Source organism: Rhinolophus hipposideros (genome assembly GCF_964194185.1).
Source record: "Rhinolophus hipposideros genome assembly, chromosome: X".
NCBI lineage: Eukaryota > Metazoa > Chordata > Mammalia > Chiroptera > Rhinolophidae > Rhinolophus > Rhinolophus hipposideros.
Genome location: NC_138046.1, coordinates 78,934,967 through 78,957,964, shown reverse-complemented (window position 1 = coordinate 78,957,964; position 22,998 = coordinate 78,934,967). Strand labels below are relative to the sequence as shown.

Genomic DNA, 22,998 nt, shown 5'->3' with positions numbered 1-22,998 from the left:
AGGCTCTAGCAGTGGAAATCCAAAGAAAAATACTAGAACTAATCAATTACTTGATGTGTTTGAAATTACTGAGGAATGTTAGCGTTTTGCTGGAACGCTTGAAAATGAATTCACCACAAAAGCATATAGAAAAATAAGAGAAAAAATCCAAAACATTATTAACTCTGGGAAAAGCAAACAAAAAAGTACATACAAAGGAATGTAATCATTATATACTATGTGTACATACACATGCAGATGTGTGTATGAGATAAACATTCAGTATACACAATGTAGCCCTGCTGTGAATAGTTACAGAGTTATAGTCATGGGAACACTGACTAATGATTTAACTGAACTGTGATAAAACCATATTGAGAGAATGTGAACAGGAAACTCTATCTTTGATGGGTACTATATTGAGAGCTAAATCTATAACTTCCATATAATAATGTCATGAGAAATAAAGAAATAGTATTATGAGCATATTAAACAGAAACATACAGGTAAAAACAAAAACCAGCTAAAAGAATTAAAAGTTGTTACCCCTGAGTACAGTCCAGGTAGAACAGAAAACTGTTATTTTTTCAATGTAGCCTTATAGTAATATTTAATTTTAACAAAGCATATTTTTCAATTTAATAAAAATAACATTTCAATTACATAATAAGCATGAAAAAACAATTAAAAGTATATGGAATATATTAATATACATTTAAACTGAATAAAAGGGAGAGTAAAACACAGTACATACCATATACAACGATTACAACTATATGAAACACGTATGTATACTGATAGAAATCAGAATAAGAAAATTATAATAATATAGGGGTTTAATGTCTATTTACCAAATTGTTAAGTTTTTTAAACAAAATTAATATCACAAAAAGAGACAACTAGAGTTAAAGTACCCCTAAGTGAGATGCAAGAGGAAGCATGTATTACCACACAAGTATTTTTGCCCCCTCCAAATAAAAATGAATCTAAATCTGATCAGGCCTCTATATCCATCTAAGTAACAGTTTATAGGACACACAGGAGCCAATGAAAACACAACACAGGGATGCGACCAGTAAAACTCAAAATATAGAAAACTGTGCACACATAATAGTCTGGTTTCTTAATGTACTATAAGACAAAAAGGGGAAAAAAGGAAAAGCAGAAAAAAATGCAACATATAGTTGAGACCTCCTTAGGATTCTGGTTCACACCATTTTTAGAAACCATTACTATGTTATGAGGAAAACGAAGGAATTTTAAATAACTAGATATTGGAAATATTAGGGAATTATTGTTAATTTTTAGTGTAATGATGGTACTGTAGTAATGTTTAAAAGGCCTTTATCTTTCAACAACATATTATGAATTACACATAGACAGAATGATATGGTCTCTGAGGCTTCCAAAATATAATCTGAAGGTAAGAGAATAGATGAAACAAGACTGGCCATGTCTTCAAAACTGTTGAAGCTGAGTAATGGGTACAAAGAAATTTATACTACTACTCCTTCCCTCTATACATATGCTTCAAAATTTTTACAATTAAAAAATTTAAAAATTTGAAATGCTTTATGGATTTAAACATTAACTTTTAAACATTTTTCTACCCCAGATGAAACAATCACTGCTCATCATTCAAGAATCTCAACTCTTTCCATCTACCTATTTATATTAATATAGCCTAATGAAGATTTTTAAACTGCATAAAATACTGCTAGTAGAGGAAAAACAACTGTCACTAAAAAATCTGTGGTTGATTACAACATTCTATTCCTGAAATACTGAAATATATCTATGAATCTATGGAAATCATGTTAAAAAGAAATCATAAATAAAAACTGGCTTACCTCTCTCAATTTCTCTCTCTCTCGCTCCCTCTCAGCAATGCGTTTTCGCCTCTCTTCCTCTTCCTTAAGAGCATTTTGTGTTTCTGTTCTTAGTTTATCATCTTTAAGAATCTTTCGAATTTTCTTTCTGCCTTTCCCAGGAGACTTGGAATCATCATTTTCATCTTCTTCTTCTTCTTCTTCTTCTTCCTCATCGTCGTCTTCTTTATCTCCTTCGTCAGAATTACTCTGGAAATTAAATGATCAAGGGTAAATACAACAAAATTGCCTAATTTATCCACTTCATATTAAAATATGTAACATACCAACAAACGGTGGAAACATACTAAAAAGTTTCAGAATTTTACTTCACAAAACAACAGGATTATTAACTCACACACAACCCAAAAAATGGTAAAAGGGACTGGAATAGACTTTTCTCTAGAAAAATATAGAAATGTTCAATAAGTACGTGAATAGATACTCAGTATCATTTGTCATTAGGGAAATTTAAATCAAAACCACAAATGAGATATTATTCAAATGGCCATTTAAAAAATACAGAAAATAACAAGTATTAGTAAGGATGTAGAGAAACTGAAAGCCTGATGCATTGAGAAAACAGTGTGACAATTCCTCAAAGAATTAAATATAAAATCACCACATGATCTGGCAAGTCTACTTCTTAGATTATAACCAAAAGAATTAAAAGCCAGGATTCAAACAGATATGTGTACACCCACATTAATAGCAGCATTATTCAAGATAGCCAGAGATGGAAACAACCCAAATGCCCATCAACAGATAAATGAATAAATACAACGTTACATATAAATACAATGAATATAATCCAGCCTTAAAAGATATTCTGATACATGCAAACGCATGGATGAACCTTGAAAGCATTATGCCAGTAACATAAGCCAAACACAAAAGGACAAATATTATATGACTCCACTTATATGAGCTATTTAAAAATAGGCAAATTTATACACAGAGAAATTAGAATAGAGGGTACAAGGGGCTGGAGGTAGTTGGGAATGGGGAGTTACTGTTTAAGGGGTATAGAGTTTTCAATTGTGAACGTAACTAAGGCCACTGAATTGTACACTTACAAATGGTTAAAAGGTTCATTTAAAAAAATGAACCCACCCAAAAGAGAATAGTGACAGAATAAAACATGGTACAGAGTATTTATACTTTGCATAATTCTGCTTATATGTGGAAAACTCAAATTGAATAACTTCATTTGTAGAAGAAATGTATTCCACATGAAACATTATACAGGATAAAATATTTAATGTCTTCAGAAAATATAAACACTTCACAACAGTTCTATAGTCCTTCGGATGTGAAATAATGAATTAGAACAGCTAAAAATTTCCATTCGATTTAGTTAAGAAACAAAAAACAATTATGTCAAAATTAAGAGTTCTGCATATTTATACACTCACTAAGTCAATCCTTCCACAAAAGTATAAAAAGTAAATAAACCACAATTTAAACAACCAATGGAATAAAGAGGTAATAACATACTTACTATCGTCCAATGTACCAGTTAAAATTCAAGTGCACAGTAAATGTCCTTATTACCTTGTTTTCACTGGATGAATCTTCTTGAACCTTAATCCGTCGCCTTTTCTTTTTCTGTTTATAACTCCGCTGATTTTCTTCTAACTCTGCTTTCTTTGCAGACCTAAAAAACATTTAAAATGCAAAATAAGGCCAGTCACCTTTGGGTGGCTGGTGTCTGTCGGGGGGCCCTGAGCGGGTGCCGAGTCACAGCACGAAAGGAGAAAGCCAGGCGAGCGATGCTCTCTCTGGTCCATCCCGCCTCCTGTGTGTCTGTGTCCAACTCAATGTCATTGGTGCTGATCACCTTTTTGATGCGGTGATCATAGCACTGGCTTTGGAGTCGGGAAACCTGGGTTCAGATCCTTTTCCCTTTGGTTAATACCTTAAATACTGACCATAGCTCTTCAACTTCAGTATAGGTCCTGTGTTACTGGGGGAACAAACTGAGGCTCAGAGAGTTTAGGTAGCTTGCCCAGGGTCCCACAGAGGGGACATGGGAAAGGAGTGACTCAAACAGCTCTGTTTTGTGCCAAAACCTGTGCTTTACCACTGCCCACAGACTTCCAGTCACTCTCTGAGCGTCACTGTCCTCATCTGTCCTTACCTAAGCTTAACCCATAGAGCAAAAGCAACAGCTGTATTTTTCAGCATTAGTTTCTTATGAGGTTCAAAAAAGATTATGTTCATCAAAAACACTGTAAATTTCTGCCTGAAAATGAGTAGAGTATACGTTGGTGTGCACGAGTGTTTATACCTGTTTTTAAGTTGGGCTAAATGGACATTTGATGATAAAGAATTTTCCCTTTTTTAGACGCAATAATAGTGTCATGGTTATGTTGTTGTACTTAATGAATTCTTTTATAGAAATATATTGACATCTTTACTGATTAAACTTCTGATTTGCTTTAAAATAATTGAAGAATTGAGCCAGAAGCAGTGTGAATCAAACAAAATTGGTCATGAGTTGGTAACTACTGAATCTGGGGAGGGATCCTTGAGGGCTCAGGGCTCACTATGCTATTCTCTTCACTTTAGTATGCTTGACATTTTCCATAATAAAATGTGAGTATATGTAGGTAGGGAATTTAAAAAAAAAAAAACAACAGTGGGACTTCCTCTATTCTACTGATATAAACCCACCTCTCGAATGCTATGTTCAATTCCAGGTGCACACTTTTAAAGAGAGAAACACAGAGAAACTCTGTACTCTGTGTAGTAAGTACAGCAAAGGTGACTAAAATGGTGAGCAAATGAAACCTTGGAGAGTGAGTAAAGGAAACAGGATGGAAGGACATAGTCACAGTCCTCAGAGATAGAAAGGACGATCCTGTGGGACAGGAGGGAACATCTTTGTCCCTGTCATGTCCAGAGCTAAGCTAAAACCATAGGAGAGAGTTACAGGAAAGCAGGTCAGATGCAAAAATTTTCTAACTGAGCTTTTAATGGTGGGATGGCTCCCACAAGTGCTGAGTTCCTAGTCACTTAGAATTCCAACAGGGGCTTCATCCAATGACTGAGAAGAGTATATTGCCTTCATTCATTTACCATTTATTGGTACCTATAACGTGTCAAACAGTTCAGGGTGGGACACATCAATAATATACATACATACATACTTACGTACATACAAAAATAAATATAAAATACTTAACGATGAATTTCCTTAAATGAATTATTTACTATTTTAGAATTGCTTTACCTTTGTGTACATTCCTAAAAAAGAGGAAAACAGAAAGAAAAATAACTTCACTAGGTTCAAGAATGATAAAACTCAAATCTAATCCAATGACCAACATTTTAAGTTATTCATAGAAGAGATCTGGTATATGAGTAATAAGACAGATGGAGGGTCTTTAGAAATATAAATGGCCAATATAGACATAAAAATAAATATTCATCATGTCTAAAAAGCAGAATTTTAAACACTATACTATTTTCTTTATATCAACTCACTTAAAAAAAGAAAAACAGTAACAATATTTTTGGTGAGGAAAGTTCTTCTGGACTTAGAAACCGGTACCCAAAGTTACATTAATCCAGACACTATGTTCCCGGCATAAAGGACAGACACACAAATCAATGGAAGAGAAACTAATGTCCAGAAATAAAACTACATTTATGGTCTACTGATTTTCCACAAAGGTATCAAGACAATTCAATAGGGAAAAAATAGTCTTTTCTACAAATTGTGCTAAGAAAACTGTATATCTACATGCAAAAGAATGAAGTTGGACCCTTATCTTGTGCCATATGCAAAAATTAACCCAAAGTGGATCAAAGTCCCACTAAAATATATGTTATAACTAACAGACTAAAAAACTACTTCAAATGCCCAGGTGGAGAAATAATCAGTCAACTACCATGAATAACCAAAGTAACAAGGTATCTCATAAAGTAAATGAAAATTATCTGGAAAACAAACTATAAGTCATGGAAGACTGTGATTTAAATGACAGAGAATTAAAGATTGCAGTTCTGAAAAAACTCAATGAGATACAAGAAAACTCAGAAAAGCAGTTCAATGAGCTCAGGAATAAAATTAATAAACAAAAAGGTGTACTTTAGTAAAGAGACTGAAACTATAAAAGAAATTCTGGAGCTGAAAAACCCAATAAATGGGATGCAGAATGAATTCGAGAGCTCAGGAAACAGAGCAGAGCAGATGAAAGAGAGAATTAGTGTTTCTGAAGTTGGAAACCTACAAATGATTGAGGTGGAAGAAATAATTGAGAGTTAAAAAAAATAAATGAATTCTATGAGAACTGACTCCTTTAGAAAGAGCAATATAAGAATAATGTATATACTAGAAGGAGAACACAAAGACAATGGAAAAAAATGTGACAAAGAGCTGGCTCTTTAAATAGATAAACAAAATTGACAAACCTCTGGCTAGACTCACTAAGGAAAAAAGTGAAAAAGACTCAAGTAAAATCAGAAATAAAAGAGAAGTTACAATGGACACCACAAAAATACAAGGAATTATACAATAATACAATGAAAGGCTATATGCCACCTAATTTGATAAACTTGAATGGACAAATTCTTAGAAAGATATAATCTTCCTAAACTGAAAATGAAGAGTTGGAAAACCTAAACAGACCGATCAATAGTAAGGAAATTGAAAATTATCAAAAACCTCCCAAAAAATAATGGTCCAGGGGCACATGGCTTCGATGGTGAATTAAACCAAACATTCAAAAGATTTAATACCTATCCTTCTCAAACTCTTCCAAACAACTGAAGAAGAGGAATACTTAACACATTTTACGAGGCCAACATTGCACTGATACCAAAACCAGGCAAGGACAACACACATAAAAAGAAAATTATAGGTCAATAATGCTGATAAACAAAGGAAAAATCCTAAACAAAATACCAGCACTCCAATAAACTTGAAAAAAAGAGACACCAGCAAATCCAATATAACAATACATTGAAAAAAGAATACATCACAATGAAGTGGGGTTCATTCAGGGACGCAAGGATGGTTCAGCATATGCATATCAATGATGTGATATACAACATTAACAAAATAAAAGATAAAAATCTTATAATCCTATCAATAGATGTAGGTAAAGCATCTGACAAGATAAAACCTCCATTTATGATTAAAACACTGGAAAATGGGTACAGGAGGAAAATACCTCAATATAATACAGGGAATACATGATAAACCCTCACCTAGTATCATATGCAATGGTAAAACAAAACAAAACAAAACTAAACTAAACTAAACTGAAATCTTCTTCTCTAAGATTAGGAACAAGCCAAGGATACCCTCTAGCCACTGTTATTCAACATAATACTGGAAGTTCTAGCCATAACAATAACACAAGAAAAAAAAAAGTAAAAGGCATCCAAATTGGGAATGAAGAGATAAAACTGTCACTATTTGCAGATGATATGATTCTATATGTAGAAAACTTTAAACATATAAAGACTATTAAAAAAAATAAACAAATACAGTAAAGTTGCATGATACAAAATCAATATACAAAAATCAGTTGTGTTTCTGCATACTAACAATGAAATATCAGAGAAATAAAAGAAGGACACAATCCCATTTGCAACTGCAACAAAAAGAATAAAATACCAAGAAATAAATTTACCAAAGGAAGTGAAGAAACTATACACTGAAAACCCCAAAGCTGGGGCGGCTAGATGGCTCAGTTGGTTAGATCGTGAGCTCTGAACAACGGGATTGCCGGTTCAATTCCCACATGAGCCAGTGAGCTGCACCCTACACAACTAGATTGAAGACAATGAGCTGCAATTGAGCTTCCAGAGAGGTGGCTGGATGTCCCAGTTGATTAGAGCAGGAGTTCTCAATAACAAGGTTGCCCGTTCAACCCATCCATGGGATGCTGGGCTGCGCCCCCTACACTGAAGATTGAAAACTGCATCTTTTTTTTTTTTTTTTAAGAACAGTTTTTTTTTTAATTTTTTTTTCTTTTTTTCTTTTCTTTTTTTTTTTTTTGGTTGTTGAGAGCCCCCTGGCCCATGTGGGAATCGAACCGGCAGCCTTCGGAGTTAGGAGCATGGAGCTCTAACCGCCTGCGCCACCGGGCCGGCCCTGAAAACTGCATCTTGATTTGGAACTGAGCTGTGCCCTCCACAACTAGATTGAAGTACGATGACTTGGAGCTGATGGGCTCCGAAGAAACACACTGTTCCCCAATATTCCCCAATAAAATTTGAAAAATAAAAATAAATTTAAAAAAAGGAAAAAGAAAACTACAAAGCATGCTTGAAAGAAATTGAAGATAACAAAAAAAATGGAAAGATATTCTGTGTTCAATGATTGGAGAAATTAACATAGTTAAAATGGCCATATTATCCAAAGCAATATACAGATTTCATGCAATCCCCATCAAAATCCCAGTGGCATTTTTTCAAGAAATAGAACAAAACAATCATCAAATTTGTATGGAACCACAAAAAGAGCAATCCTGAGAAGAACAAAGGTATCACACTCCCTGACTTCACATTACACTACAAAGCTACAATAATCATAACAGTAAGGTATTGGCAGAAAAATAGACACACAGACGAATGGAACAGAATTGAGAGCCCAGAAATAAACCCAAAGGTACATCGGAAATTATCAAAAAAGGAGCCAAAAACGAATAAGGGAGAAAGCAAAACCTCTTCAATATGTTGTTAAGCAAACTGGAAACCCACATGCAAAAGAATGAAACTGGACTGCTATCTGACACTGTATACAAAATTAACTCAAAATGGATTAAAGACTTGAATGTAAGACCTGAAACAATAAAATACATATAGAATACATAGGCACTACACTTATAGATCTTGGTCTCAGAGAGCTTTTTGTAAACTTGACCACTAAGGCCAGGGAAGTAAAAGCAAAATTAAATGAACGGGATTCCATCAAACTAAAAGGCTTCCACACAGCAAAAGAAACCATCAACAAAACAAAAAGGCAACCAATTGTATGATAAAAGGTATTTGCAAATGGTACCTCCAATAAGGGACTAATATCCAAACTACATAAAGAACACATATAACTCAACAACAAAAAAAGAAACAATCCAATTACAAAATGGACAGTGGACCTGAACATTTTTCCCAATAAGACACACAACCAACAGAAATATGAAAATCCTCGGCTTCACTAGCTATAAGGGGAATGCAAATCAAAACCACACTGAGATAACACCTCACACCTGTTACAATGACTATTATCAATAAGAAAAAACAAGTGTTGGAGAAGATGGGGAGCATGGGGAACCCTGGTACATGCTGGTCCAAATGTAATTTGGTTCAGCCTTGTTGGAAAAAAAGTATGTAAATTCCTCACAAAATTAAGAATAGAGCTGCCATCTGAGCCAGCAATCCCTCTTGTGGGTATCTATCCCCAAAAATTTGAAAACGCTTATTCAATAAGATCTATGTACCTCTATGTTCACTGAAGCATTATTCACAATAGCCAAGACATGGAAAAAACCTACCGTGTTTCCCCGAAAATAAGACCTTAGCCGGACCATCAGCTCTAATGCGTCTTTTGGAGCAAAAATTAATATAAGACCCAGTTTTATATTATACTATACCCGGTATTATATATTATAATTATATTGTATTGTATTGTATTGTATTATATTATATTACATTATATTATATTGTATCATACATTTGTATTGTATTGTATTGTATTGTATTGTATTGTACCCAGTCTTATATTAAAATAAGACCAGGTATTATATTAATTTTTACTCCAAAAGATGCATTAGAGCTGATGGTCCGGCTAGGTCTTATTTTTGGGGAAACACGGTAAGTGTCCTTCAATGGAAGACTGGATAAAGAAGATGCGGTACATATATACAATGGAATACTACTCTCCCATAAAAAAGTGAAACACTGCCATTTGCAACACTGGATGGATCTTGAAAGTATCATGCTAAGTGAAGTCAGATGAGAAAGAACTCATGTGGGATACAAAACAAAAAGCAACAAATGAACAAACAAAAGAAACAAACTCCAGACACAGACAACGGTATGGTAATTACCAGAGGGAACGTGGGTTGGGGAGGATGAAGAGGGTAAATGGGGTCAGATGTATGGTGATGGAAGGAAACTAAACTTTAGGTGGTGAGCACACAATGCAATACACAAATGATGTAGTATAAAGCTGTACACCTATAACCTGTATAATTTATTAACCAATGTTACCCCAACAAATTTAATTTAAAAATAATAAAATCAAGAGCTTCAGTTTTGCAAGATAAAGAGTTATGGAGATTGCTTGCAGAATAACATAAATCTACTTACCACTACTAAACTGTACACTTAATGGATAAGATGGTAAATTTTTATGTTATGTGTATTTAACCACCATTGAAAAAGTAATTTAAAAGGAATAAAGTACTGATACAAACTACAGCCTGGATGAACCGTGAAAACATTATGCTAATCAACAGAATTCATTTATGAAACACCACATATTGTATGAATCCATATGAAATGTCCAGAATGGGCAAATCCATACAGAATAGATTCCTTTTTCCCAGGGGATGGGATACAGTAAGAATGTGTAATGACTGCTATTGGGTACAGGGTTTCTTTCTGGGGTGATGGAAATGTTCTGAAATTACGTAGATAGTGGTAGTGGTTGTGCGACTTTGTAAATATTCTAAAAATCACTGTATTCTACACTTTAAAATGGTAAATTTTGTTATATGATTTCTATCTCAGTTTTTAAAAGTTATCATTGCACACTGCAGTTATTTTATATTTCCCTATAGTACAATATGTTAGTATACTCCAGGCAAAACCTGTTAAGTAATGATCAAAAAAAAAATCTCAAATGTTTTAAAATTGACAAGGGTAGACAACTATGTGTCTACACACCTGCATGCAAGCGCACGTGTGCACACACACACATACACTCACACAAACACAGATTGCCCATTTGATAAATTGTAGAATGATCATATTATTATTCTGGAAGAAATAAAAACATTCTTAGAATGGTTAGTATTATTGTAAAATACTATGCTAAGAAGGAAGCAAAATTTAAAATAACTAATAATCTAGATCAAACACATTAAGAGAACAAACACATCTTAATTACTATAATACTAATATTACTACTAAGACCAGTAATTAGCATTCATGGAGCACTAACTATTTGCCAAGTAAGCACTATTATAAGTCCTTTACATGTACCGTCTCATTTAATGCCCACAATAATCAATAAGATAAGTAGTACTATAATACCCCATTTTACAAATGAGGAAACTGAAGCACAGAGTATTCATACAAATAGAAAGTAATAGAGTGAGGAGTTAGATTAAGGTAGTTTGTCTACAGAATCTCTCATTTACTACACTATGACTTCCCACCACAGCAATCAAAAAATACTCCAGTGATTTTGCACCCTGAAAGTCCACCTTGTTTAGAATACACAGTTCAATTATACATACTCATATGTTATGAACACCCCATTTAAATTAGTAATTTTAACAATTAGTTTCAAATCAAAATATTAAATATTTTACTTAAATTTATTAGTAATAGCAATCTTCCTACAAATAATTTGAAACATGGTTATTCAGATTAATTCCTAAAATTTTTGTAAAACCAATTATAATATTTACCTTGTTCTGGGCCGTTGTTCATCTTCAGATTCACTAACTTGTTCACTAACTCCTGATTCCTGAAAATCAGAATCTTCAGAATCTTCGCTGCTCACTTAAATAAAAAGCATATTAAATTGTTAAATACTTCCCAATAAAATGTAATTCACTTAATTTGTCAATAACTTCACATTAAAACTTAGAGCACTGTGAGGAGAATATCTGTAATATGTACATTAATGGGTATTACATCATATAGATTAGACTAGTTAATTATTCAAATGATATTTAGAAAAATAATTCCAAGGTATTCCAACTATGATTATAAAACTATGCTTCTACATTAAAATGTAAGTATTAAATGCATACAAATTAACAAAATGAGAATTTACCTGTCAATAAAATATATCCATAATTACCAAAGGTAAATAAAGTAAAATGAAAGAATTCTGCTTATTCAAAACAAGCAGAGTAGGCTGGCCATAATGAAGTAAGGGTGATTACAGACTCTCTGTCATTCATGGACAGAATATATTAAGAAATGACCTAAGGACTCTAAAAAGGAAACAATAGCAGGCAGATTGGGGACTGAAATCAAAATTTGAATAATGATCCTTATAAAACTGAAGGGTTGAGGGTGGATGGCTGTGAGTGTCATTTTTCCCCCTCCTTTCTTTCCTGATTTTGAAAGAGGATGGCAACCTGAATTCCAAAACTACGCAGAGGGTGCTGACAGCAAAACTCTGGGAGAACATCATTTCTAGCCACAGCACTGTAAAGTGGAAGCTGGACCCTGCATATCACAATATAAGAATTCCTGACATTTTTCTCTCCAACATTTTATTTTTCTCCCCTAAAATTGCCACTATGACACAGGTATCTAAAACCCCAGGAGAATATCCATGTTTCTGGCCAGCGGAAGCCAAACTGGGAAAATACAAGATGAGCCTGAAATATGTTGTGGTGCCAGAAAGCAAAGCAGTGCTCAAAAAATAATGGGGGCATATTCAAAACATGTGATCCAACTTGAAGGCACTCCCAATAGCCAAATCTGGAACAGTTAAGAGCCACAAAATGAACAATCGGATTACAACTCATAGAATAAAATAAATGTCTATAAGTCCACATTAATGTAAGTAATGGGATAAACAAATAGGGGAAAACAGATAGCCCTTCCTTAAAATTACTAAACGTAGAGGTAATGAAAGAAATAGAAAATCACCACCAGACAAACATCACAGTAATAATTGCTTCAGGCAAGATGGATACCAAAATTCGTGGGTTTAAGTATGAGGACAAACAGGACATTTGCATAGTCTCAAAGTATTACCCCACAAGATATTCATTACATATGAATTAAAAAAATTTTGTACAGTGGAAGAACCCAGCAGACACCAAGTTAACCAAGTAATCAGGGTTAACATTACCAGTAGTAAATGTTGTCATCCTATACCCTTGACATGATACAATGAGAAGAATTCAATACCACTTTGTGGTATTCCTGTAAAAATGCATAGTACCCTCAATACAATTATGAGAAGATATTAGACAAATACATATAGATGGACAGTCTGGAAAATAACTGATCAATACTGTTCAAAAGTGTCAAGGTCATGAAAGAAAAGACAGAGGAACTGTCACAGATTGGAGTAGATTAAGACATTCCAAATGAATACAAAGTGGGATGTGCTAGATTAGATTTTGAAGCACAAAAAGGACATTAGTGGGAAAAATGATAACCAAATAAGAGCTATAGTTTACTTCAGAGGTTAGAAAACATTTGATGTAAAAAGTCTGATGGCAAATATTTTCAACTTTATAGGATATAATGTCTCTGTTGCAACTACTCATCTTTACTCAATTTTGCCATCATAAACATATGAAAGCAGTAACTAAGTATGACTGTTTGCCAACATAACTTTATAAAACAGCCGAAGATAGAATTTAGCCTACTGGTGTAGTTTACCAACACTTGGTTTATTTAATAGTATTGCATCAATCAATGTTAATTTCCTGGTTTTGATTACTATACTATATAGTATTATTATATAAGGTATTGAAGCTGGGTGAAAGGTATGTAGGAACTCTACCATTTTTGCAACATTTCTGTAAATCTAAAATCATCTCAAAATAATTATTTTAAAAAGATCTATCAGGACCTGAGATCAAAACCAAAGGTCTGATCCATCTAAAAACATATGGACAAACGTAAATACTATTAAAAAATTGCTGTGCGGGGAGATGGAAATGAAGTTACTCATGTGACGAAAGAGTTCTATAGACAGATGTTGATAGTTGCACAACGATGTGAATATACTTAATGCCACTGAACTGTACACTCGAAAATGATTAAAATGGTTAAATTTTTTTTGTGATTACTTTACCACAATACAAAACAATTTAAAAAACTGTTAACCAACTGGGAACTGTGGGAGAACACGTGTCCACATGTACGCACAAATTTTGTGATTAAGTATAATTTTAAGCCTAGTATTAAGTTTTCATCGAACATTTTATTTTTAAATATTCAAACTTAACAAACTTTGAAAGAACTGTTGAATGAACATCCATATCCCATCTCCTAAATTCACTTAACAACGTACCACATTTGAGTTATCTCTGTACATGCACACATACTTTTTTGCACTGAACCATTTCAAATTCGGTGTATACATCATGACATCTTACACTTAAGCAAAAGGATACTACTGTTCTACATAACTAAATACCATTACCACACTTGATAAAAATAACATCAATTTAATATCATCTAAGGACAATAATTACATTTTTCAAATTATGACTAAAATAACTTTTTTCAAATTTAGGTGAAAATTAAAGTTCGCATGCTGCACTTCATTTAGTAAGTTATTTTCTTATTTCTCCCCATCGCCCAACTAAAGTTTCCAGACAATATGGGGTCACCAGAGTATGCAAAACTTGGAAAATCATTCCATTTCAAAGGCAGTTATCAATCACTATAATCATAACCATACTAGAAATATAGATAATATATAGATTTTAATTTTACTCTCTCCTACACAAACAAACAAAAACCACTAGGGTAATAAATTACCCACATAAGAGGACAGTGAAAACATAGGTCACAGAAAACCTCGGTTTTAATAAAGCATCTTTTTTTTTTTTAATAAAGCATCTTGAATGTAATCTTTCCTACTAAAGGACTCTGTTCTGAGCAGAGCTTCAGAGGCAAAATCACTACTTCTCATTTTATTGAAGATGCACAGGAATTCAGGTTATGCAACCTACTAAATCATTCAATTCCTTTATAGAATCTGAAAGACAAGCTTGTAGTCATGTTGTAAAGAAATTTATGAGATAAACATTCACAAAATGATATACAACTATTTAGTAACATAAAAATGTCCATGACGGGCGGCTGGTTGGTTCAGTGGTCAGAGGGCAGTGCTCATAACAGCAAGGTCACTGCTTCGATTCCTAAACGGGCCAGTGAGCTGTGCCCTCCACAACTAGATTGAAAACAATGACTTGACCAGAAGCTGAGCTGCGTGCTCCACAACTAGACTGCAAACGACCTGACTTGGAGTAGAGCTGCGCCCCCTTCCACCCAAAACAACTAGACTGAAACAATGACTTGACTTGGAGCTGATGGGTCTTGGAAAACCACCGTTCCCCAATATTCCCCAATAAAAAGAAGAAAAAAAAGAAAATGTCCATGACATATTAAGTATATGTATTAATAGACATATTAATGTCTTCCTCTTCCCCTTCTTTAATGGGTAACCATTGCTCAACAGACCTTTAAATGGTCAGAATTCCAAGATTTTTTTCCTTAGCCCTCCATTTGCGCAATATTACAACTCCACTGGGCAAGCTCAACTATTTTTGTAGTATTAAAAATATACCACGACAACTCCAAAGACCTGACAGTCATCCTTGACTTTTCTCTTTTATATTACCTAATAAGGTCTAACAATTCAACCTCCTGTATAATTCAAGTCAACCCTCCTCTTCTCCAACCACACTTGGCATAAACTATAGCAATAGACTCCAAACAGATTCAAAGCCTTCAGTCTCACAGAGTAACAGGCAACTAACCTGATCATATGACATCCTTGGTTAAAAAACTTTCAATGGGAAACATGAATGGTTGTACTGAGAGATTGTGATTCTTGAGTAAGTGATAGTAATGAATGCCCAGTGCCTTTATCTAAGTGCCATATGTGTTCATCAAGTTGTCCACTAATTAAATGCACACTTCCCTGGATATACAGTATACCCCAAATAAAAATTTTTGTAAGTGGTAGCACGCTTCTGTAAATATACTAAAAATAAATTGTACACTGTAAATTACAATTTTAAATGGTAAATTCTATTGTTTGTGAATTAAATCTCAATAGAGCTATGATTTTAAAAATACTTTTTTAAATTAAAAAAATAAAACAAACTTTCAATTGCTCTCCAGCCTATAGAGCCTAATGTACTTCTCAGTCACTTCCCAAAATGTTTTCCTATTCCTACTAGAAAAGAAGAGTTAATCTTCCCTCCAGGAGTTGGAGAGTAAAGTGTTCAGTATCTGCCCCTAAGAAGCAAAAAGCTTTCTTTGAACTTTTTGTTAATCAAAATTCTTAACAAATTTCGCATTTAATTGCTCAATATGCATGTGATTATTTAATATAAGAATGTTCTCCCCTAACTCTCAAGTAAAAAGAACACACCAAACACATGTTTTACTCTACAGCCTCACGTACCCCTGGGGCTACTGCCAAGAGTCTCCAGTATCTGGTCTCTGCATGATTGGCCCAGTTTCATTCCTGCTGTTCCTTTAGCTATTCCCTCCTATAGTCCAGCCCTACCATATTAGTTGCACCCCTTCCACCATTCACCATTTTGAAGAGGCTTTAAAAAATTTTTCCCTGCTTGCATTATTAATCTTCACAACACATCCACCTGCTTCCCATCTACAACTTGGTCCACTGAGTGAAGCCCCTCATCTTAATGAAGTCTTCCCTGGGGATAACCCCCACCCATTAAGAAGCTAAAGAAATACTCCTTTGTGCCACACTATACAGTAGTTCTATTATACAAGACATCCCTCATGCTGCTATAATTTCTTATAATATTAATTTCGATAATTTTTACTAAACCAATAACTGCCAAACCTGGCTACTTACCAGAATAATATCAGAGATGCTTTTAAAAGGTATAGATACCTAGGTGCCACCACCACCTGTTATGCTGTGTAATTGGCTTGGGATGGAGCCCCGTCACAAGTATATTTAAAAATCCCCCAAGTAATTCACATGTGTAGCCAGATTGAAAACTACCATACCAGATAATGATTTCCTTATTCATTTTTGTATCCTCAGTGTTTACCATGATGCTGAAAACATGTAAGCACTCAATGCAGAAGGATACAAACTTTAATGTAATGAAAGTTTAATCTGACTACATATAAGTTTTGCATACAAACTTGCATAAATGTACCTAAACTAATTGTATCTTATCTAGTTCCTTAGAAAAGAATTATTTCTTCCTGAAGTTATACGCAATCCTATATTTCTTAGCTTTCATTTGTTGTCATACTTATTTATCTCTTTAATCTAAATGTGTGTAACTACTAAAGGTTAAAAATATTCTTGTGTCATCTCTCAACTTTCTGAGGTATCTTCCCACTCTAACTTCTTTATTTCACTCTCATGTAAGAATAGTTGTTGCCAGTGTGCTGGTATTTACTTAATATGGGTGGTCAACTGTTGGAGCAGATATCTTAAATTTCATTACCATAATTAGTTTATAAAACCACTATGTTCCTTGCACTCAAAATTAAAATGTCTTACCCTTCCTTCTATTTCTGCTTTTGGCTTCTTTGTGCTCTTTGGGCTTCATCTTTTTCTCTTCTCCAGATTCTCCATCACTTACAGTCAGTTTGTGCCTCAAAAGCCTATGTCTATATCTTGGCTTCTTAGATTCTTCAGAATCTGAATCTGATTCAGTATTGATTTGATTTTTTACTTCTAAATGGAAAAAACAAATCAGGAAAACCTTCAGGCTTTTATTTTTAAAATGTTTTCTAAAACCATTTTGTTGACAATTTTCATGATTTATAAAAAAGACCAGAACTATGTACTTACCTGGGAATCACTGGTGATACGAGGCAATCTCATACATCAGACTTGATCTATTACTATTATTAAATATTGATTAAACATCACCAATACATATTTGTAAATAATTTAAAGGTAAAAAAAAATTTGCTTTGAAAATCATCTGTTTATAGGCAGTAACTGACAAAATGTGCACAATAACTACCAGATACTCAAATGGAGTAAAAGTTGTAAGGTTTTAAAAACGTTAATAAACTTCAAATGCATGTATTAACATAGTCTTCAAAGATTGAAATGGAAAAACAATCAAATTATGGTATCCTGTACTTTTCTTTGGGGAGCTTACCCTCATCTCCTGGGTTTTCTTCACTGTGTTTTCCAGTTCTTTTTTTCCCTTCTTCTGGTTCATCATCTGAAGATCCATCCTCATCAGAAGAAAGATTGGCTTTAATTTCTTCTAAAAGCATCTTCTTGGCAATTCTTGAGAGTAAAAAGACAATAAAAAACTATGCATTTGGTGAAGAACAAAACAAAAATTACAAACAAAAACAAATAATTCTGTTTCAAAAGAAAGATAAATGTGTCAACAGACTTTACATTATAAATAAAAGACTACCAGACCATGTTTTAACATAAGCTACTAACTTAAACTTTTGAAAATGCTCTTAGCACTGGTATTTTCCCAATTCAGTGTAATTCTGCAATATATTGAAAAATCTGAGGGACATTTCCACTAACAATTTTGACCAACTGTAAACTTCATGATGGACAATCTTCCAATCCTATACTTGTTCTGCTGCCATCATTCAATAACTACAATATCAGACAGGCCCACAATAACAAATTTACTTACAAAGACAAAAATGGCATTCCAAGACAAAACTCCACAAGAACATTTATTCTTAGAAACATTATCTTAGAAAATATATTCTTAGAAACATATTCTTAGAAAATCAGTATGTGATAAACCTCTTTATTATAAGACAGTGCCTCAAACTGGGGAGTAATAATTTTGGTCCTCAAATTTCAATTTACAGCCTGACATCATCAAAATGGCGGTATGAGGTGAGCATCTGTAAAGCTCCCCTAAAATTTACAACTAATTGAACAACAATAACTCCTGCACAGCAGACACGCAAGACAAAGAGGCCAACTACTGAATTAACCTAAAGGTGGGCGAATCGCACAAGTGGAGGAGGAGGGAAGGGAGAAGTGCAGAGAAGGAGCCGCGTAGGCGCAGGACACAGACCTAGCTCAGTGCTCCGAGCTCGCTGCATCCCGGAACTACCGCAGCTGCAAGAGATGGAAGAACTCGGACTGCTAGGGCTCCGCTTATGGCCCACAAGGCTGAGGGGACAGCATATAACACAGCTGAACACAACGCTCACGGCAGAGACCTTGGAGAAACGACTGAGGGAAAAAGGCTTTGAAAACGGTGGTTTAAGCCCTCACTGCCGAGCAGAGAATGGAAGCCTTAGGCACTGAGACTAGTCGTCCCCCTCCCTGCCCTCCCAGAGCTCGCCCCGCCACCACCTGCCCGGTGCTAGAAGCAGAACAATAGCAGTGTCAGATCAAAAGAACAGAATATTTGCTGTTCTGAGAACTGTGGACCACAGACAGAGATTCGCAGCCCAACTGGTTCCAGCAAAACATAGGGAGCTGTAGAAGCAGGAACGGTTGTGGTGGTGGTCACCACCATTGCTTTGGGCCACCTCTCACAACTCGCCCCACCCCTGACCCCACCTATCTGGGCAGATCCCTGCAGGAGTCAACAGAACTGCTGGAACATACAGGCTCTGAATCTAATTCAGGAAGAGCTTTGGAACTTCAAAAGCTCTCACCATACCCACATGGACACTGCGCCCTGTGACCCAGGCAAACTATTAACAGAGGGGAAGCCGGTCTCCCAGGGAATTTCCCCATTGTGTGAGAAGCTGGAGTAGTGCAAAGAAAACATAGCACTACCATGAGAGAGAGAAAAAAAAGGTTGCAGTCGGAGACAAAATAAAACATTCTACCAACAAGTACTGGAAAACAAAAGAAACACCTCTTCCTATCAACCTGTTGCAGAACCCATTCCTGTAGATGTCTAGGATGAGAAATCATAAATTAGTAATTGCCATGAATAACCAAGGCAATAATACACCTCAAAAACAAAGAGAAAAGCCTCCACATAAGGAACTTGAAAATATGGAAATATGAGACTTAAATGACACAGAATTCAACATTGCAGTTCTGAAACACCTCAACGAGACACAAGAAAACACAGAAAGGCAGTTTAATGAACTCAGAAACACAATCAAAGAACAACATCAGCATTTTACGAAAGAGATTGAAATTTTAAAAAAGAACCAAATAGAATTTCTGAAGATTAAGTACTCAATAGAAGAAATTAAGAATGAAATAACCAGCTTAGGTAGTAGAGCTGACCAGATGGAGGAAAGAATCAGTGACATAGCAGATAGAAACCTGGAAATTACACATAGCAGATAGAAACCTGGAAAGAGACGTGAGACTTAACACAAATGAAAGAACTCTACAAGAACTTTCTGACTCCATCAGAAAGAGCAATATAAGAATAATGGGCATACCAGCAGGAGAAGAAAGAGAGAAGGGAACAGATAATATATTCAAACAAATTGTTGATGAGAACTTCCCAAACTTGTGGACAGAACTGGATCCTCGAATCCAAGAAGCAAAAAGAACACCTACAGACCTCAATCTCAGCAGGCTTTCTCCAAGGCACATTGTCTTAAAGCTGTGTAAAGTCAACGACAAAGAAAGAATCCTAAAAGCAGCCAGGGAAAAGAAGACGGTAACCTACAAAGGAAAACCCATTAGATTACCATCAGATTTCTCAGCAGAAACTCTACAAGCCAGGAGGGTATGGAACCAAATAATGAAACTATTGAAAGAGAGAAATTATGAACCAAGAATAATATATCCAGCAAAGATACTCTTTAGGTATGAAGGAGGAATAAAGACCTCTCCAGACATACAGAAGCTGAGGGAATTTTCTAATACACGACCTGCACTACAAGAAATACTAAAGGAGGCTATTCGACCACCATCAACAGGGACAATTTGTGGAAACCAAAACATAAAAAGGGGGAAAGTAAACGCCTACACCAGAATATGGGAATAGAGAGAGTAAGCGTGCTGAAGAAAATGGAATACTCTAAATACCAAACTTTCCTTTACATAAACTTAACGGTAACCACTCAAAAAAATCCAGAACTGAAATACATACTGTAATAAGAAACAGAGGGAAACATCACAGAATATCACCACACAGAAAGTATAGACAACAACAAAAAGGCAAAGAAACAATGGAGACACAATATTAAGAGAAAACTAAAGACAGAATGATAGGAAATCCTCACATATCAATAATCACCCTAAAAGTAAATGGACTGAACTCACCAATAAAAAGGCAGAGAGTAGCAGATTGGATAAAAAAACTAAACCCAACCATATGCTGTCTCCCACAGGGGCAACTCAGCTACAAGGACAAGCATAGACTCAAAGTGCAAGGGTGGAAATTGACACTCCAAGAAAATGATACCCAGAGAAAATCAGGTGTGGACATAATGATATCAGATGAAACAGACTTCAGGGTGAAAAAGATAACAAGAGGCAAAGATGGACATTTCATAATGTACAACAAGAAGACATAACAGTCATCAATATTTATGCCCCCAATCAGGGAGCACCGAAATATACCAAGCAACTACTAACAGAACTAGAGGTAGAAATTGAGCAAAGCACAATTATACTAGGGGACTTTAAATACATCATTGACAGCTATGAATAGATCATCCAAACAGAAAATAAATAACGATATAGAAGCCCTAAATGACACATTTGATAAAATGGACATAATTGACATATATAGAGCACTTCATCCTAAAACATCAGATTGTACAATTTTTTCTAGTGTACATGGAACATTCTCAAGGATAGACCATATACTGGACATAAAATAGGCCTCAGCAAATTTAGGAAGATCAAAATCACACCAAGCACATTCTCTGATCACAAGGCTTTGAAATTCGATATCAACTGCAAAAAGAAAGCAGGAAAAAACACAACTACATGTAGATTAAAAAACATGCTTTTAAAGAACAACAAGGTCAAAGAAGAAATTACAGGAGAGATCAAAAGATACATAGAAACTAATGACAATGAAAATACATCCTAGCAGTTTTAAGAGGGAAATTTATATCATTACAGGCCTATCTCAAGAATCAAGAAGAATCCCAAATACATAAGCTCATGTTACACCTCAAAGAACTAGAAAAAGAAGAATAAGTGAAACCCAAGGTCAGCAGAAGAAAGGAAATAACAAAAATCAGAACAGAACTAAACGAAATAGAATACAAAAAGACAATAGAACCAATTCATGTGACAAAGAGCTGGTTCCTTGAAAAGATTAACAAAATTGACAAACCCTTGGCTAGACTCACTAAGATAAAAAGAGAGAAGACAGTAATTAAAAATCAGAAATGAAAAAGGGGAAGTTATTACGGACACCACAGACATACAAAGGAACATCAAAGAATACTATGAAGGACTATATGCCACCAAATTCAATAACCTAGAAGAAATGGAGAAGTTCTTAGAAACATGTAGCCTTCCAAGGCTGAACCATGAAGAATTGGAAAATCTAAACAGGCCAATCACCAGTAACGAAATTGAATCAGTCATCCAAAACTTTCCCAAAAGCAAAAGTCCAGGATCAGAAGGCTTCACTAGTGTATTCTACCAAACCTTCAAACAGGATCTAATACCAATCCTGCTCAAAATCTTCCAAAAAATTGTAAAAGAGAAAGTACTACCTAACTCATTTCATGAGACCAACATTACCTTGATATGAAAACCTGGTAAGGACAACACACAGAAAGAAAACTACAGACCAATATCTCTGATCAATACAGATGCAAAAATCCTAAACAAAATTCTAGTAAATCGAATACAACAATGCATTAAAATGATTATTCATCACGACCAAGTGGGGTTCACCCCGGGTGAACAGGATGTTTCAACATCTGCAAATCCATCAATGTGATACATCATATAAACAAAATAAAGGACAAAAATCATATGATTATGTCAATTGATGCAGAAAAAGCATTTGACAAGACGCAACATCCATTTAGGATTAAAACACTTAATAAAATAGGTATAGAAGGAAAATACCTTAACATAATAAATCCATATATGACAAGCCCTCAGCTAATCTCATAATTAATGGTGAAACACTGAAGCCCTTTGCTCTACGTTCAGGAAGACGACAGGGCTGTCCCCTATCACTTCTGCTTTTCAACATAGTGTTGGCAGTCCTTGTCAGAGCAATCAGGCAAGAGACAGAAATAAAAGGAATCCACATTGCGAATAAAGAAGTTAAATTATCACTCTTTGCAGATGACA

General features: G+C 34.7%; 1 protein-coding gene across 24 annotated transcripts in view; it reads right to left on the bottom strand.

Moving 5' to 3' along the window:
• Positions 1-22,998, bottom strand: part of ATRX (ATRX chromatin remodeler) — a 255,985-nt gene that overhangs the window by 146,870 nt on the left and 86,117 nt on the right. For all 24 annotated transcript variants that reach the window (XM_081043771.1, XM_081043772.1, XM_081043775.1 and 21 more), the window contains 5 exons: positions 17,915-18,048; positions 17,302-17,478; positions 11,501-11,594; positions 3,402-3,504; positions 1,830-2,057 (listed from right to left, as the gene is read on the bottom strand). In XM_081043771.1, the coding sequence (XP_080899897.1) occupies positions 1,830-2,057; positions 3,402-3,504; positions 11,501-11,594; positions 17,302-17,478; positions 17,915-18,048 (736 nt within the window). The remainder of the gene's footprint in view (positions 1-1,829; positions 2,058-3,401; positions 3,505-11,500; positions 11,595-17,301; positions 17,479-17,914; positions 18,049-22,998) is intronic.